Raw genomic sequence first — 16,849 nt, 5'->3', positions numbered from 1 at the left:
GTTAGTCGATTAAAACACCCTTGAGGGTCATCAATCATCATTGTGTGATCGATTTTGTTGTAATAGGAATTTGAGAGATTTTATGTTACATACACTTGTGGTACTATCGCAGACCTTTTACATTGCATATTTTATCGGCACATAAAATGCTTGTAACAGCTTTCCCTTTCAATCTGTTCCACGTCTTTTATAGATTTTCTTCTCAATTTTATCCCACTTATGCAACACTTTCCACAGCGTTCGCATCGTGTTTTTGCAATCCGGTTAAGTCGAAACTTCTGTCATCAGCTTGCTTCTTTTTTTCTCAATTCATTCCCAGCGAATAACCGTACCGAAAGAGCCGCTTCGACTATCCTTTTTCGAAGCATTCCACTCTGGATTAGCTGTTATAAACGAGGAATATGCATCTGCAGTGGTGGTACGTACTATTGCATAAAACATAGATGGAAACCACTTCCGCGTTTGCAGCAGCGCTCTTGTGTCAACTCTTTCTTTCATTTTGTTAGAGGAAAAGTTCGTTTCTATTCTCACTCCCTTTGCATCGTCTCATCTTCAAAGAAAATCATGGACAATGAAGTAGAAGTTGCTCAAACCTTTGTACAACCACTTAGAGAAAAGACATTAATGACATTTAAGCATAGAAGGAATTTTCGATTTCTGAAAATATTTTTCTCGATCCACCAGAGTTCACTGATGAAGTGGTTTTAAATTGGAAAATTGCTATTGAAAGAACTGAGATGCTTTCCAAAGCATTAACAAACCCTGAATCATTTCTAGACGTCAGAGTTTGAATAATATTTATGACTGGGATGCTGTTATTAACCATAAAAGTTGTGCAAATAACGTGGGAATATTCTTACTGCGAAACAGTTCACTGAATTTAACAACTTAATTTGATTCATATTTATATGATGGAAATTGTTTAATTTTATTTATGCCAGCTTTGATTAAAGTTCAAGCAATGAACGGATAAAAAAAAATTGAGAAATTATAGTCGCGAATACCGAATAGAAATTTATCCGTTAATTAAACGATGATCAACTCTGATGCATCTCCTCGCGCGCCTTATTAACTTTTAATGCTGAAGGACACTATAACGTACAATTACATCGATAAATATCTATATATCATAAACATTGCAGTATCGTTCCAAGGAACATTATGCAACTAGAAGTTACCTCACAGGACAACGATTATACTCATTGATATTGCGTTACGAATGCGTTTTTTATCGCCATTTGAATTTTATACAAGTTTTTTCATTCACGTCCCGTTATAGTTCATCGTCAGGTTAAAGCAAGATGCTTTCTCGAGTTATTCCACAATTTTTCGTTCACCAATTACAACCAACTTAACGATCGTGCATTGAACCACCCTTAAAAATTGTAGAACTTAAAAAAAAATGTTTCACGATGAGAAAAATTCAGATTAACCCTGGTTCAGTTAAATCCATATAGCTTCATCATAGATACTGAATCGAACAGAAATGAAAAGCTTTATTTCTCTCGAAATACTTTGAAGCGATGGCGCGTCCACGCGTTCAACCCTTACATAAGGGTGTGCACGTTCAGCATTCCTACGTTCGACTTGCTCGCTACTCTACAGCGTGCAATAAAGAAAGTTCGAAGCCAAGAGGCTAGGATTTGCCAGCAAACAATCGATCGAGATCGACCAGTCGCAACTTACAACTTCGACTCGCTATTCTCGATCGTCTACACCCAGGGATCCTTATCCAACGATCGCGTTAACGCTGGAGCAACGCCGCGTCGGTGTTCGTACGTGTATCGTCAATCTCTTTGGCGGGTAAAGTCAAGCCAGACTCGTAAATGCGTCGCTGTTACGCAATCGGGGTTTACGAAGACCACGACGATATATCTTCGCCTCCTATGCAACATTCATTAACGTCTGCGTACTTAGAGACGTCGATTCGCCGTTAAAAGTGCGCGATTTACATGCGATCGAATTTCACGTTCGCCATCGCCAGCGGGATGAGTCGTCCCTTGGTACTTTGGCGATCTACTTGGCAAGGATCGTCGTTAGAGAACCTGCTCGGGTCGTCGATCGACTTTTACCATAAGACAGAGTACATCACGCGTGTATCGAGTCGTTCTTGGAAGTCGTCGTCTTACATGGCGCAAGAAACGGAAATGTAGGGGCTGCACGTTGAAAATGTAGAACTAAACTTTTGGTACACGATCCCTTTTTTTTAGAGAGAATTACGTGCGAGTATTTATCGAGCAATTAAATGTTTAAGTATACACAATTATACAGGGTAGGTTCAACTCTATTTTTTAATTTTTGTTACTCGAAGCTGAAACCCACCCCTAATGGATATATAATCCATATGTTATTTTAGCATAAGACAGAGTAGACCGCGCGTGTACTCAGTCGTTCTTGAAGCATGACACAAGAAACGGAAGTGCAAAGGCTGCAAGTTGAAAATGTAAAACGAAATTTGTGGTATACGATCCCTTTTTTTTTAGAGAGAGAATTATGTGCGAGTATTTATCGAGCAATCAAATGTTTAAGTATATATAATTAGGGGTAGGTTCAACTCTATTTTTTAATTTTTGTTACTCGAAGCTGAAACCCACCTTTGATGTATATACGACCATAAATCAAATGTTTAAGCATATATAATTAGGAGTAGGTTCAACTCTATTTTTTTAATTTTCTATACTCAAAGTTGAAACCCATCCGTGATGAATATATAATCCATATGTTATTTTAGCGTAAGACAGAGTAGATTAAGCGTGTATCGAGTCGTTCTTGAAGCATGACACAAGAAACGGAAGTGCAAAGGCTGCAAGTTGAAAATGTAGAGCTAAACTTTTGGTACACGATCCCTTTTCATTTAAAGAGAATTGTATACGAGTATTTATCGAGCAATCAAATGTTTAAGTATATACAATTAGGGGTAGGTCCAACTCTATTTTTTAATTTTTGTTACTCGAAGCTGAAACCCACCCCTGATTTATATACGACCATAAATGCTCGTTTGTACAGAGTACCAATCAGCTGTTTATTGCATATCCTCTCTTTTACTTTGCGCCCCGCTGAAATGATTTCATAAACAATTCCCCGCCGCGTTTGTTGCATAATCTCAATTAATATTTGATCCAGGTGACGTTATCGGAGGCGCCTTCTCTTGTTTCAGGCTGCGGAGGGCTTTGTCTTCGTGGTGGGCTGTGATCGTGGAAGAATTCTCTACGTATCCGAGTCTGTTTTGCAGACACTCAATTATTCTCAGGTATCCACTCTCTGACCGCTTCGACGATAATAAAACACGGTGCAGTAAAATAAATTTCGCCTAGCGTCTCGTTCGCGACAGAAATAGCGTAGCAGTAACATAAATCTGTGTTCCCTTAACTGTAAAATGAGCGGACACACGTCCGCAATTTCATCGATAACATTCATTTTCAATTCTTCCCTTTGCTTCGCGAACGCTTCGATGATCTTGCTCGTAATAGTAGCTCGTTTGCGAAATCGTCTAGTAAAATAAATTGTTCTGTGCTCGCGCAGGGTGACCTGTTGGGTCAGAGTTGGTTCGACATCCTGCATCCGAAGGATGTCGCCAAGGTGAAGGAGCAGCTGTCGTCCTCGGATCTTAGTCCACGTGAACGATTAATTGACGCGAAAAGTGAGTACCTGTTACACTGTTATACTCTTAATCACACTAAAATCGACTGCAAGGAATCAGAGATCGCGCTAATTTACCTCGAAGACATTCGCGCGTGCATTTATCCATTTCATTTCGACGCTTGGCACAACTGAGCTTAAAATGTAATTTTATTATTCCTGACACAGTTCTACTCCAGTCTACAGTCTCAAATTTACTGTCGACGATCGTGAAACACTCAGCACCCCCAACGTTCCTCGCACGAATCCATTAATTGTGACATCATTCGACACTCCCCCAGCCATACTGTTCCATAGTCGTCAGACGCTCATTGCTCGACGATGAGGTTTACGTCCTGATAAATGTCAGTCGTTCGACAGCATCTGCTTACCGATATGCATCTTCGAATTAGCGCCGCGAGATAAGACGGTTGCGAAAGAGACTCGTCCAGAGAAGAGGGAGAACAGGTCTGGTTACGAGGATTCTCCAGGATGTTGGTTGTTATTGCACGCGATCTATGCGCCAAGGACCTCGAGACCAAGTGCCAGAGTCGTTAATCATCGACACTTGTTACGACGGAATTAATAAGTCGAGGGATCGAACCAGAAAACAGGCAGGATTCCGCGTTCCCTGCCACGTCTGATGGCCGATTGATCAAACGTCGAACCGAGCCGCTGCGAGGGTGACGGCGACAAAAATTACGATAATTATGTGGCCATCCATTCCGTCTCGTTTGATGAACTCTCGAATGAAGTAATTGGCCGGCGTTACGTCTTCGTTTCGCAATGTTTCTGCCTGCTGAAGTGCCTTTTAGAGATTGTTAATGAACAGCGGCGAGAGAAAGCGGTTCTTGTTGTGGGAAAATTATTTCTACCCTCGAGAGAAATCTTAGTGCTTGTTGATCGATCTGTTAAATTTAAGCCAGTTCGAAAATTTTTTGGGAACATTTATCATTTTTTAATTATTAAATAGCCAACGTTCCAATCGAGGAGATGCCCTTTTCACTTTGTTAACTTACAACGCTACGATCCTCGATATTCCTCATATAAGTGGAGTTATTTTAATTTTAGACGTTGCAAATCGTAGTTTCGATTTACGATTGATTGTCCACGAGTAGGGCGAGATTCCAGGTTCTAATAAAACCGTAAAAGACATTGAAATTTATTACTTCTCCGTAGTAACCGCGGTGTGTGTCGTAAACTTATGAAAGAATTGGAATATAAAATTGTGGACCTGTTTCTCTAGGTAAAAACCATTGCATAAGTTTGTGCAGCAGTAATCTTGCGATGAAAGTTTGCGAGGCATATGGAAAATCAGCAATTGTGTCTTTATAATGGATCGTGTGTAATAACCTTCGTAGAACCAACTGGACGTTACACGTATCTTTGATAGCTATCATATTTTATTTTTTATTGACCGTGTCTTGTAACGATAAAATATGCGATAACAATAGAAGGTTAAGTCCATTTACAATGATTATTTTATTATTTGAATAATTATCTGTCCTATAGAATTTTGCGAATTTTCTATCAGTTCTATCTATAATTGTCTGCAGAGACTGAACCAGAGCACTCGCGATTAAGAATCGAAATTGCAAACGAACGAAAAAGGAAAGCTTTGCGATCACGTCGACGAACCTTTTAAAGCAAATTTCATCGTAAGAGGAAGATAACTACTTTGCATATTGGGTACATGTTACAGTACCAACAAGATTAATTGCATAACTGTGACGCTTGGTTCTCTCCCCCTAAAGAAGAGATTGCACAGGCCATCAACACGCCCACAGTTCATGTTAACGTCACGTCAACGTTCTAAGACCGTTTTCTCGTTGCTGCATAATAGTAATGCATCAGCCACAACGATATAGATGTTTAAAGAACCGTAAAACTTTTATGACTCCGAACACGACACAACGTAACAGCTTCTTTCACGCTATCCCAGCATTGTCACGATTCCTATCCGCTTCTGTCATCGAGCACACCTTCTCAACTTTTAATCTCCCCATTTCAGCCTGAAAATATTCTCCAGATCGAAAATCAATATTCATCGACCCGCATTCCGCAAGTCTTATTCACGTCCAGTGCATTTAATCGTTCTTATCCTTTGTCCAGAGAAAACAATCGAACAGTAGCCTGAAATCGTCACGTATCCATCGAATCGTTAACAGTCGCATTTCTGGTTCGCATTTCTCAAACTTCCTCCGCGTCTCTTCCTTCTGTCAAGGTCGATTTGACTGGAAATATGCGAGACGCGTAGCGCACACGTACATGCATTCCCCGTGGGGAATTATGCGAAAGGATCCTTGATACTCGCAAGGGCCATCGCCAGTTTAAAGAGAATAGAAACAGGAAGAAGGAAGCAACCTGGTGCATCTCGATATATTGTGTCATTTATTATACTCTAACATTTGCATAAAAAAAAATAAGCTAAAGTATAATGCTTGCTTTACTCTTGCAGAATATTGCATCTGGATCAAGAAGAAATAGGGAGAAATATGTGTTTTTTAATATATTGCAGTAAACGACGTTGAAAAAATAAGAAAGTTATGTTTGAAATGAACCAACGACGCGGAACGGGTAGTAAAATTTGCATGAATATCGTTTCAGCGATGTTACCAGTGAAAACGGACGTGCCCCAGGGAGTGTCGAGATTATGTCCTGGTGCACGGAGGTCCTTTTTCTGCAGGATGAAGCGGAAAGTCGAAGGTGTTCGTTGCGGTGAATTGCAGGTGAAAGAGGAAGCTGATACTACTAGCGGTTACCATCGACGAAAAAAGCAGCAAAACGTCGGTAAGCTGAAGGTTTATTATTAAAAATACTTATCAGTCTTCGAAAATAGTTCCGTGCAAAGTGTTTCATATGTATTAAGTGTTGCAGGTAAGGAACTTGAGATGAGAGAAAAATTAGAAAGTTGCATTTAGTGATCTGTTAAGAGAAAAAACTTGGAATCTGGTGAGGAGTAACGAGTGAATACGGTGTTAAGAAATATTAGAACATATCACTGGAAGTTTTCAAGTACAGTCAGCTGCCTTTCATCGTTTCTGAGATCTCGAGACGTGAATATTTGCCGCGTGACTCGTCAAAGGTGGAAAGTGAACACCATTCAGGATCTATAGGAGGAATCTTTTTACACAGCTTTCTCCTCGCCTCCTTTCTTCGTCTCCTAGTTTCAACCGTGTATTTCTCTGATATTTTGAAAGAGGTGCAAAATTTTACTAGCTTAAGATGCAACACGACATCAACTACTTATTATTAATATCAAATTTACTGCCAATTTCCATATGGATTATTTTCTTTACACGTTAGTGCCAAGGAAAACCCATAAATGTTAACATACAGCGAGAACGGCAATATTAAAATATCCAAGTGTCAATAGTTGACTTGAAAATATTTGAGATTATAATTATAGCCAATAATGAACGAATAATATGACATAAATATTAGCAGGCGTTCGCGTAATGTTTCGAGCAGTCGTCTCATCAGTTTAGCAAAAAAGCAAAACTGTTTGAGTAAACATGACAAGAACCATCCAATACTTGGGACATCTTCTGAATCGTGTATCTTACTAATAATTCAACGGAGCTGTTACGCAATAGCTATTCATCCTTCGCAATTCCCATTCCACAGTATTTATATCGTTCATCTTTCACACTTCATAAGAATAACACGCAATCAGGCACCTAACGGAAGAAAGAGTTATTAGCTGTCATTATATAGTTACAAATTAAGCGACGCGAGACCAGCGTGGCATAAATCCCGTTCTGTCGATTTCATAAATCCAGGGAAAATTAATGATCTATGTTCATCTATGACGGTGAACTTTGCAATCGAACAATTCATCATCGTTGTCAGCGAATAATTTATTGGGTTTGCCTTTGAAAAATTCAGCAACGTTTGAGCTGCGAAAAAGAAACTGATGATTGTGCTGTAGAAAAGAGTTACACTCTCTTATATGGTACCACTTTAAGTAATCTCACTTCATGTAAATTAAAAATAATAGAATCTAAATGGAGATTCGCCTCATATTCCAGTAACAAGCAGTCCACTCTCAAGAAAGAGTTATCTAAAACTAAATTTTACCATTTATTTTGTATAGACTGGAAGTACTGTGTAATTCAGTGTACCGGTTATTTGAAGTCCTGGGCGCCTGCGAAAATGGACCTCGAGGAGCAAGAAGGCGACGGAGACGGAGAGGCTTGCAATTTGTCATGTCTAGTGGCAGTTGGTCGACTGCAGTCCACGATACCTACGTCCTTACCTAAAAAGCCACGTTTAAGACCAATAAAGTTTGTCTCGCGGCACGCGATGGATGGCAAATTCCTTTTCGTCGATCAGAGGTTCATATTTCATCAATTAATCTCTGTACTATTCAAGATAAAAAAACAGATAAGCGCTCTCTCAATTCTTGTAACGTGAAACGTAGTCGAGAAAGGATATGGTCTTTTATAGTTTATTATAATGATTTGTATGATAGAACAGCAAATATTTACAGGGCTACGTTGGTGTTAGGTTTCCTACCCCAAGAGCTGCTGGGCACCAGCATGTACGAATATTATCACCACGATGATATCCCTCATCTGGCGGAATCTCATAAAGCTGCTCTCCAGGCATCCGAGAGTGTAACTACACAGGTGAGTCGCATCGTTCAGAGAAAGATTTCTACTTTTTTTTTTTAGTACAAGTTTTGTTGCTTAAAACTTTGAGTTTCATCTCGACGTTTTCATTCTCATTGCGTTTGTATCTGCGTATTAAATGTCCAGTGATTTTTGTTTAGATATACAGGTTTAGAACCAAAGGTGCGAACTTCGTGAAGCTTCAATCCGAATGGAAATCTTTCAGAAATCCGTGGACCAAAGATATCGAGTGCCTAATAGCTAAGAACTCCGTTACTTCGTAAGTTTCAACGATATTCTGCGTTACAGTTTCAATGCTTCTGACAAATTCGACTAAAACGCTTGTACGTTTGTGAATATGACCAGTTGTGACTCCCGATCCGTCACGAATAGTGGGAGCAGATCTGAGGATTCCAGCGTTCAGGGCAATTACGACTATTTTGCGCAAAGTAAGTAGAAATTTGCATTCAACGCTAGTGTTTCTCTCGTGCTTTTAATTGTGCTTAATCCTCGATTTACATAAGGTACCAATGAAATTATTTCAGTCGGATATACTTGAAGAAACACAACAAAATATTAGTCAGTTGAATACAATATTTTTAAAAGTGATTTTCATTGATATGTACTCGCATATTCTGTCATCTTTTTCGACTAACAGGGAAGGAGGATCATCAAATGCTTGGAGAAAAAGTATTTATCTTTAAGCATTGTTCCATGTACAAAAACTCTATGTAATACCAATACCAAGTCGTTCACTTTAAGTTGAACAATAAAATATGAAAGCTTGAAACCTGTTCGTTTGTTTTAAATAACACTCGTCGTCGAACATCAGAATTGAATTCTATTATAAACATATTATATATTGTTATAGTTGTTACGATTATTTCAATCGTGTTCAGGATTTCTTAAAAATCGTTCTCATTTCATGACTGAAAATAATTGTAGGTAACGGCGGGTTAGAAAGGTTGATCTCAAGTCACGTAGAGGTAAGTAAAATCGGGCGGCAGATAGCGGAAGAGGTTCTGGATCTTCAAAGACGCGGTGAGGATTCTTCTTCCGGTAGCAGCCCCGGGCCAGGAGCTGAATCTGCTTTATTAAACACTGAGGTAGTTATAATCATCCAAGTTCCAATTCCAAATCTCTTGTCTTCCCAAAAAATTATCATTAATTTTCTGTTAAACATTTGATTCTCTCTGCAAGTTACAGATCACTACAACCGCATCGCCTGAGAGAGTGCAGGACGTGGCGCAGCCAACCAGGGGCAGCAACAACAGCAGCAGTAATCCTACACCAACATACAACCACATAACAAACAACTTGCAGCTGAATAGCATCGCGAACGACCAAGGTCATAGCTATTACTGTCTCTAAGGAGTCGTTTCTTGGTGTGTAGTGTGATTGCCGGATTTACCAAAAAAAAGACTAGGTCGCTCAGAGAAAAGTAGACCGGGTCAAATGCTTATTCGAACACGAAACACGATACACGAGTTTTCTCTGAGCGAAATTGGGCAAAGGAAGTTCGTTCTGATGTTTGACAAATCGTCGCGCTAGCCAGTGTAACGAGCAATCGAAATTTTTAACGTTCGTGGATGAAATACAAAAAAAAAAATAATTGAAAACTTCTCTCGAGTATAGATTAACTTCGTTACACGAATTCTATTCCGTTGTGCACACCCTGTTACTAAATTCTGTTCCATTTTTTCACGAAAAGCAGATAAAAAGGAAAATAGCGGGAGCCTGCCGCTCCCTCTCGATAATCTTTCAAAGGTTCGAACATCCAGCAATCAAGCCCGTAGTACGTTTTTTTTCTCTCTCTCTCGTTTTTTTTGGTGTAACGTTATAGTTTCGATAGTAGCGTTCACAGCGGGCCTATGCAATTGGTGCACGTACACGAACACAATTTTCATCAAGGGTACCAAACAGGATCGCTATAACGGTATGGCGCTTGATTATACGATTTAAAGTATACACAAATCCGTGTACAGTCTTATGCATCAAAATTGGAAGCTCTAATTTTGAACCTTCTGCATCAGAGACCATCTATATGCAGACCAATTAGGAATATTTCTCTCCTATCGTTCGTTCATATCGAGCAGACCCACCGAATGGAATTTGTGTACGCTTGAAATTCTTTTGGGACCTTACTGGATCTTACTCGTAGTCCACTTTCTATCTCTGCTAATTATCTCACCATCAAGACCTCCGAACGAGACGTAAAACGTACGGACTCCAGTTGCACAGGCCTGGTTCACAACGACACCCGCGCTCGCACCCTTGAATGACTGTTGCGCATAACATAACATCCCCCTCCTTTTAGGAGCGTCACCAGACGAGGATATGATGGACATGATCGGTGGTACCACTATTAACGAGTCATCGAACCCGGTGCCATCGGATGGTAACGACGAGGCAGCGATGGCCGTGATTATGAGCCTCCTAGAGGCGGACGCAGGTTTAGGTGGTCCCGTGGACTTTTCTGGTTTGCCCTGGCCGCTTCCATAGTACATTTCTATTTATCCTGTTCACCGCGAAACTGAACCGAGCTTCCGGAACAGTCCAACGAAGGTACCAAATGCCGCCTGTTTCGGGAGCTAATAGTGTGTGTGTGTGTACATGTAAATAGTATCAAGTGAGGACCAACGTTTCGCATTGCTTTAGTTCTCGTCGTGCTTTAAGTACTTGATCAGCCCTCACGCCAAAACGTGTCTATGTTCCAACTGTCTGGAGACTGTTTAGTGTGTACGAACATCTTTGCTGATTGTTCACCTCGCCCCTCGGGTTTCTTTGGGACAGAGTTCAAAGCAGACGAATCTTGGTGCTGAAACTAAAGGTGCTGTCTAAAGGACGCGTCGAGCGTTTTAGTTTTATAGGCATATCATTTCTGTGATCAAGAACGGAACATCAAACGTACAGGACGGTTAATCTACTATTAAGTTTAAGTGGACGTTTCTATTCCGCGTTTTATTTTTGGGGTACGAGCAAATCAAAGTTCGATTTCAGAGTTCTATTTCGGATACCATAGTCGAGCATTGTAAGTGAAGGTAATTTCAACGCAGCAGAGTCAAGATCCTTGATGAGATGACTCTTTCCCATAATTTGTAACCGAACAGTTGCTGTCTCTCGGTTTTGTACAAGACTAGGGTACGATTCGACTGAACGTGGGAAATTATTTTACTTTAACGTATTCCAGTTCGACTTGTATCGTTAATCAACCGATGATTGTTTAGAAGTGTCAATTTCGAATTTTCGCTCAATAGCTTCGCTACCTCAATTTGTATGTCATCGTAATCTACTGATCCACTTCCGCTTCTATTTTTCAGCATCAACAGAAAAGTCATTCGCAGACTTATTCGCTGACTCTTGTTATCTAGATTCCACCGGAACAGTGACAAATAAATTATTTAACGTTGTCTGTGTCGAAGAAAACGATTACATGGATGGAAAAAGAGGCGGCAAAATCGTTCCACATGGTTCCGAGGGCATTTAGAAAGCAACAGTCAACGAGACCGTACACTGATGTTTATTTTAAAAGATAATTACGTGGATATTTATATGTATATATTCATTGCACACTGTCGTAAGGCAGAGAGATAAGTTAACGCTGTACATACATGTATCTGAAACATTTTACACGATAATCAGTATAAATGTTGTGTCGCGTGTGCCACTCACGGTGCAAACCAACTCGGACCATCGTGCATTCGTCGAACGCGTTGGGGGATGAAGTGTTTTATTAGGTAGACCCAGAGAACGTCGAGGAACGAACGCTACACCAAGTGTCGAGGTCGAAGTTCCTGTGCGTTGTTTTAGCGAGAAATTAACTTTGCGTGTAAATATGTATTCCCACGGAACGTGTTAGATGACGCAAAGCGTACCTAAACTGTAAAAAAGGACGTTGAAAATAGTAAAAGAGCGTTTCGAAGGCTGCGAAGTTGAAGGGCTGCTAACACGAGCCCCCATAATGATTGTTGTTAAGGCTGTTAAGTGGATACGCTACAAGAATTGTACTAATATAACTTAATCCTTGAAATAGCTACTTCAATTAAGTACATTCTGTTTATTGCGTAAGCTATACCTCTTTGAAAGAATTGTCGCTGCTCTCTGGAGCATTGGAATAATTCTTTCAGAAGTACAAGTCTTACACCTGAAAGCTTTAACTGCGGTCATTGTGTGCCCCCATATTTCTTCACATGCCATATTATGTTGTTTCTAAAGAACACGCGACAAAGAGACGATTCTGTAATCGGACATAGCGATTAAAACGCCTATCGATGCCATCAGCATATACTGTGATGTATTAGGTATTCTGAATAGAAAATGCTGTTTATACAACACAGTGTCTTGCGACAATACTAGAACCATTTAGTTCAAATTTTTACGAATTCCATATCTTCTCCAAAATTCAACATTTCCAATGGTATCAGCCAGGCATTGAAGAGATGCCAATTACGTTTGGTCAGTGCATCGTTAACACTTTCAGCGCGGATGAAGCGAATGTACACGTGACAAATCTATCTGTGTACGTATTTTTCGAGAAAGAAAACGTGACAGAAAAAATTCATACAACTGTTTTTGCATTTTATAGGGAAATGTACCTTGGTCCGTCCCCCAGTATTCGATTCCGCGCTGAACGTGTTAATTGTAAGGGAAATCCTTGCAAGATAGTCCAATTATTCTAAACGAGAACGATAGAAATTGCGAAGCTTCAGTTTCCTCCAGATGTTTCAAAACGTTAGGTAGAGTAATTAAACTGAAGAAGGGAGTGTACGCTTCCTTTTCAAGTTACCCTTTTGTAGTTCAAGTTACCTTTTTATAAACATCTTGACATAAGTTTTTCATAAGTGGTCATTCATTGTTTCGTTTCTTAGACATTGACTTAAGGGAAAAAGCAGAAAACAAAAGATAGAATATTTTTGTGCAGGAAAATGAAACTGATTATATCACTTCACGATACAGCTTGATGAACCGATCAAATGAAAACGGTAAATTAGATATGTTACATAAAATTAATGTACATAAAGCGTGTATATGTAAATAAATATATATTATTACATAATATAGTATAAATGGTACTTTTAAAATAAATGTTACTATATAGGGAAAGAATGTTTGATCACACCGCTAACGTAGACAAATTTTTCAAAGCTGTAATTGTTTTTATATAAAAATTTTTCATTGTAAATCTTAAAAAAAATAATAATAATAATAAACAAATTATTGCTTTTACAAGAAATTCCTTGGCGTAAGTGAGAAACTTAAGATTTTCAGATCGTTTACGTTATCAATATGTACATATTTTTTATATATATATGTTTTAAGCGTTTTTTTAATTCGTTTAACAGAAATAAAAGGTATAAATATTGCAGAAAAATGTGTTTAAAATATATTTTCGATTATTATATACCAGTCTAATGTGAAAGGACGGTAAAAAATATTCCACTCGCATTGAAGTCTGCAGATGTAGGGTCTAATAATTCCATTTTCTTTTTAATAAGATAAAAAATATCATCCTTTAATTTATCGTACAATACGTCTGTTATAATAACTTTTTTGCAGTATGCTTTATGAAGCAGTATGCTTTATAAAATGCTAAAATTCAGCATTTATATATGTATGATTTATTGAATTTTGGTATTTACAAGAATTTAGTATGCAACGAAAATTTCAATCTGCGAAATATGCAATATAATTGTGATGTAAAATGACAAATCTGTATGTAAATAAACATGTTTTTATATTTCTTAATATAAATTATTGCTGGCTTCGCATGTATGATCAAACCGTACAATATATTATAAAATAATTTCTTTGGAATTTTTACATCATCGTTTCATAACAGGAAAATGTATACACATGTAAAGAGTCGAATATAAAATTTTATTATCGTATCATTTACAATTAGAAGTTGTATTTGTACTTTGATTCCTCAAAATATGTTGAATGTAATAAAATAACTACACTTTTGTCTTATATTGCGACGTGATACAATTATACACAAGTGGAACTCACCGTTGCATAATTGAAACAAAAATTATTATATGATACATAAAATTGTGTAACGCACATAAAAGAAAGGGACCGTGTTTAAAGTCAATGACATATGAAATATATACAACTTCGTTATTAGCATAGCAAGTAAAATTAATATTTACATGTACATCTGTGCGTACGCATATTTATGAATGTGTCATATATATCTATACAATTACATTCGTTTACATACATATGTATAGCTATAAGTATTTTTTTGTCATCTTTAAACAAAGAAATTAAACTAAAAATACTAAAGCGCGATGCTATAAAGGTGTTTCATGAAGACATGAAGGTTCACTTAAGAAGAGATCCACTCAACAATGACAATATCGATGTTGACGAGACACATGGACAGAGTAATGTGAAACACTTGAAGAAGAAGACAGAAGATAAGACAGTTCGCGGTGTAAAGGTAAAAACAGAGAATACTAATTTTCGAAATAATGAAATAGCGGAAAAGTATGGCGAAATCTCAGTATGTAAGCAATTAAATAAAAAGAAATACGAATCGAACGTTGAGCCAGAGACTTAATGAATTAAATAATATTATATATTTTTGTACAATGTTCCATATTTTTTAGCTATCTCTAAACTCCTCAATTTTTACGTTAACATTGCTAAAGTCAAACTCTGGCTCGACGTCTGACACAGGTTCCGTTTTACAAACTTGCATTAATTCTTCCTTTTTTATTTTCTTCAAATCCTTTTTACTTGGGGATTTCGGAGTCTTTATATATTTTTCTGTAGTGAATTCATTTGCAGATGTATCACTGTCATGTTGTGCTTTCCTTTTCACTGGACTTCTCTTTATCTTTGGTTTACTTTCAAATACGCTTTCTTCTGTAATTTGTTCTACATCACTACTAGACAGATGAAGTTCGAACTTAAATTTCTTAACATCTGCTTTAGAGTCCAAGTTAGATAACTTCTTTAGCTTTTTATCTACTTGATGTTTTATAGGTTTTTCATCATTATTATCTTCCTCTATACTACTTTGTGAACTTGAAATTTTAGGTTTCTTTTTAACTTTAATTTTTACATCGATAGGTTTTGCTAATTCTTCATAATCCGCTACTTCACCATTTATGGATGAATTGTTGGCATATTCACTGGGTGCCACTTTAAATTCGGATTCGTCAATTTCTTTAATATTTTTATCACATTTTCTCTCCTTTTTCTTTTTCTCTGGAGACTTAATTACTTCTTCCTGCTCAGATTTTTTCCTAGATTTCTTGTGTCGAACAATTTCTTCTTTCACTTGTGGCACATCTTCATCGGAAGTAACTTCAGAATCAGTTGCAAAAAATGTATGCTTCTTTTTCTTAACATTTGCAGAATTTTTCTTTGAATTTCTATTAACCGAGTTTTCAGTGCTATTTTCAATATTATTGTCCGAAGGTAGCCTTCTATTATTAACATTCTTTTGCACTAATTTACAACCACGCAAATAATCACTGAAACAAGAAATTTCTATAAACACATGTTCAAAATTCATATCAACTAGAATCAAGTTCATGTATACTCACTCTGGATTTAGGGAACCACGAATAAACGGTAATTTACTAGCAACATCAAGAATTGTTATTTCAAATCGAACTTCTTGACCAATTTCAAGATCATCACCCACCCAATCTTCTTCGTCATCCTTCTTTGGGATCGATACATTAAATGCTTTGTGTACAAGAATGCCTATGTGATCCAATCCTTTCTTATTAACTACACCTGAAAAACTAATGCTCGTTAACAACGTTAAAACTGTTATAACAAAGTATCGAATTGCTCTATAAGTTCTATGCGTTAATCACACAGCACAGTGTATTACCTTTCAACGTGCAACCAACTTCTGGCCTGAATATATAAAAATCCGCTTCGATATCAACATGAATGAAACACGTATCATAAAATATCTCTCCCAGTGGTGTTAACAATTTTGGATTCTTGTACGCCAACAAAAATCCTTTCAAGCTGCAAGAAACGCAATCTTATGAACTTCTTAAAATATGTTATGGCTCAGATCAGAATTGTAAATATAACCAAAAACGTTTATCAAAGGTTTCAATATTTTGAAGTGAATCTAGCTGGAAATGAAAAGTTCCAGATAATAAATGTATTTAGTAAAATTAATAAGGGCTCGCATACTTACTCAGGATCGTAGGAATTTAAATTCGAGGATAAAATTTCATTCAACGCGGCATTTAAATTCGTCAAGTGAAACGGGTGCAAGCCAACGTGTTTCTTGTACTTTTCATAGTAAACTCGCGAGTCCTCGTCCTCCAGGAGGCCCATAAGCTCCAAATCTGACCATGTTATCCCTGTGTACGCCTTGAATCTCATATTAACTATTTAAAAAACCGTACAACGAACGATCTCCCGCGCGAATCACATTCACCAGCGTACGTGAAAACGTGTTTAGGTTAAACAAATGTTTTGCCGGTTCAATAGATGACCGACCATAATCACGAAAGATGATGGACGTAAAAAAGATGGAATCGAATCTTAACCGGAGCGAAACGAACGATTTTATAGACTCGCTAGTTATCTAATTATTTTTTAAAATAAAAATCATCTTGCTATAAGATCTAAAT

General features: G+C 37.7%; 2 protein-coding genes across 11 annotated transcripts in view; one reads left to right on the top strand and one right to left on the bottom strand.

Annotated features, from left to right (window-relative positions):
- Positions 1-11,254, top strand: part of Cyc (basic helix-loop-helix ARNT-like protein cyc) — a 52,818-nt gene extending 41,564 nt beyond the window's left edge. For 2 of the 10 annotated variants that reach the window (XM_076907658.1, XM_076907657.1), the window contains exons 6-15: positions 3,158-3,250; positions 3,523-3,640; positions 6,226-6,408; positions 7,715-7,955; positions 8,111-8,249; positions 8,393-8,511; positions 8,598-8,680; positions 9,177-9,337; positions 9,432-9,579; positions 10,549-10,998. In XM_076907658.1, coding sequence (XP_076763773.1) covers positions 3,158-3,250; positions 3,523-3,640; positions 6,226-6,408; positions 7,715-7,955; positions 8,111-8,249; positions 8,393-8,511; positions 8,598-8,680; positions 9,177-9,337; positions 9,432-9,579; positions 10,549-10,733 — 1,470 coding nt within the window. In that variant the 3' untranslated portion in view covers positions 10,734-10,998. Of the gene's footprint in view, positions 1-3,157; positions 3,251-3,522; positions 3,641-6,225; positions 6,409-7,714; positions 7,956-8,110; positions 8,250-8,392; positions 8,512-8,597; positions 8,681-8,755; positions 9,025-9,176; positions 9,338-9,431; positions 9,617-10,548 lie in introns of those variants that run through there. The other 8 variants (XM_076907650.1, XM_076907659.1, XM_076907651.1 and 5 more) reach the window with 8 other exon arrangements.
- Positions 11,255-14,590: 3,336 nt separating this feature from the next.
- Positions 14,591-16,695, bottom strand: Polr1f (RNA polymerase I subunit F). Its single transcript, XM_076907698.1, has 4 exons — positions 16,408-16,695; positions 16,087-16,229; positions 15,791-15,986; positions 14,591-15,718 (listed from the first exon to the last, which is right to left on the bottom strand). Exons 1-4 carry the CDS (start codon positions 16,596-16,598, stop codon positions 14,842-14,844), a joined length of 1,407 nt encoding a protein of 468 aa, XP_076763813.1. The 5' UTR covers positions 16,599-16,695; the 3' UTR covers positions 14,591-14,841.
- Between the last annotated feature and the right edge of the window lie 154 nt (positions 16,696-16,849).

This window comes from Xylocopa sonorina, chromosome 17 (assembly GCF_050948175.1).
Source record: "Xylocopa sonorina isolate GNS202 chromosome 17, iyXylSono1_principal, whole genome shotgun sequence".
Classification (NCBI taxonomy): Eukaryota; Metazoa; Arthropoda; class Insecta; order Hymenoptera; family Apidae; genus Xylocopa; species Xylocopa sonorina.
This window is presented reverse-complemented; position numbering and strand designations above follow the sequence as displayed.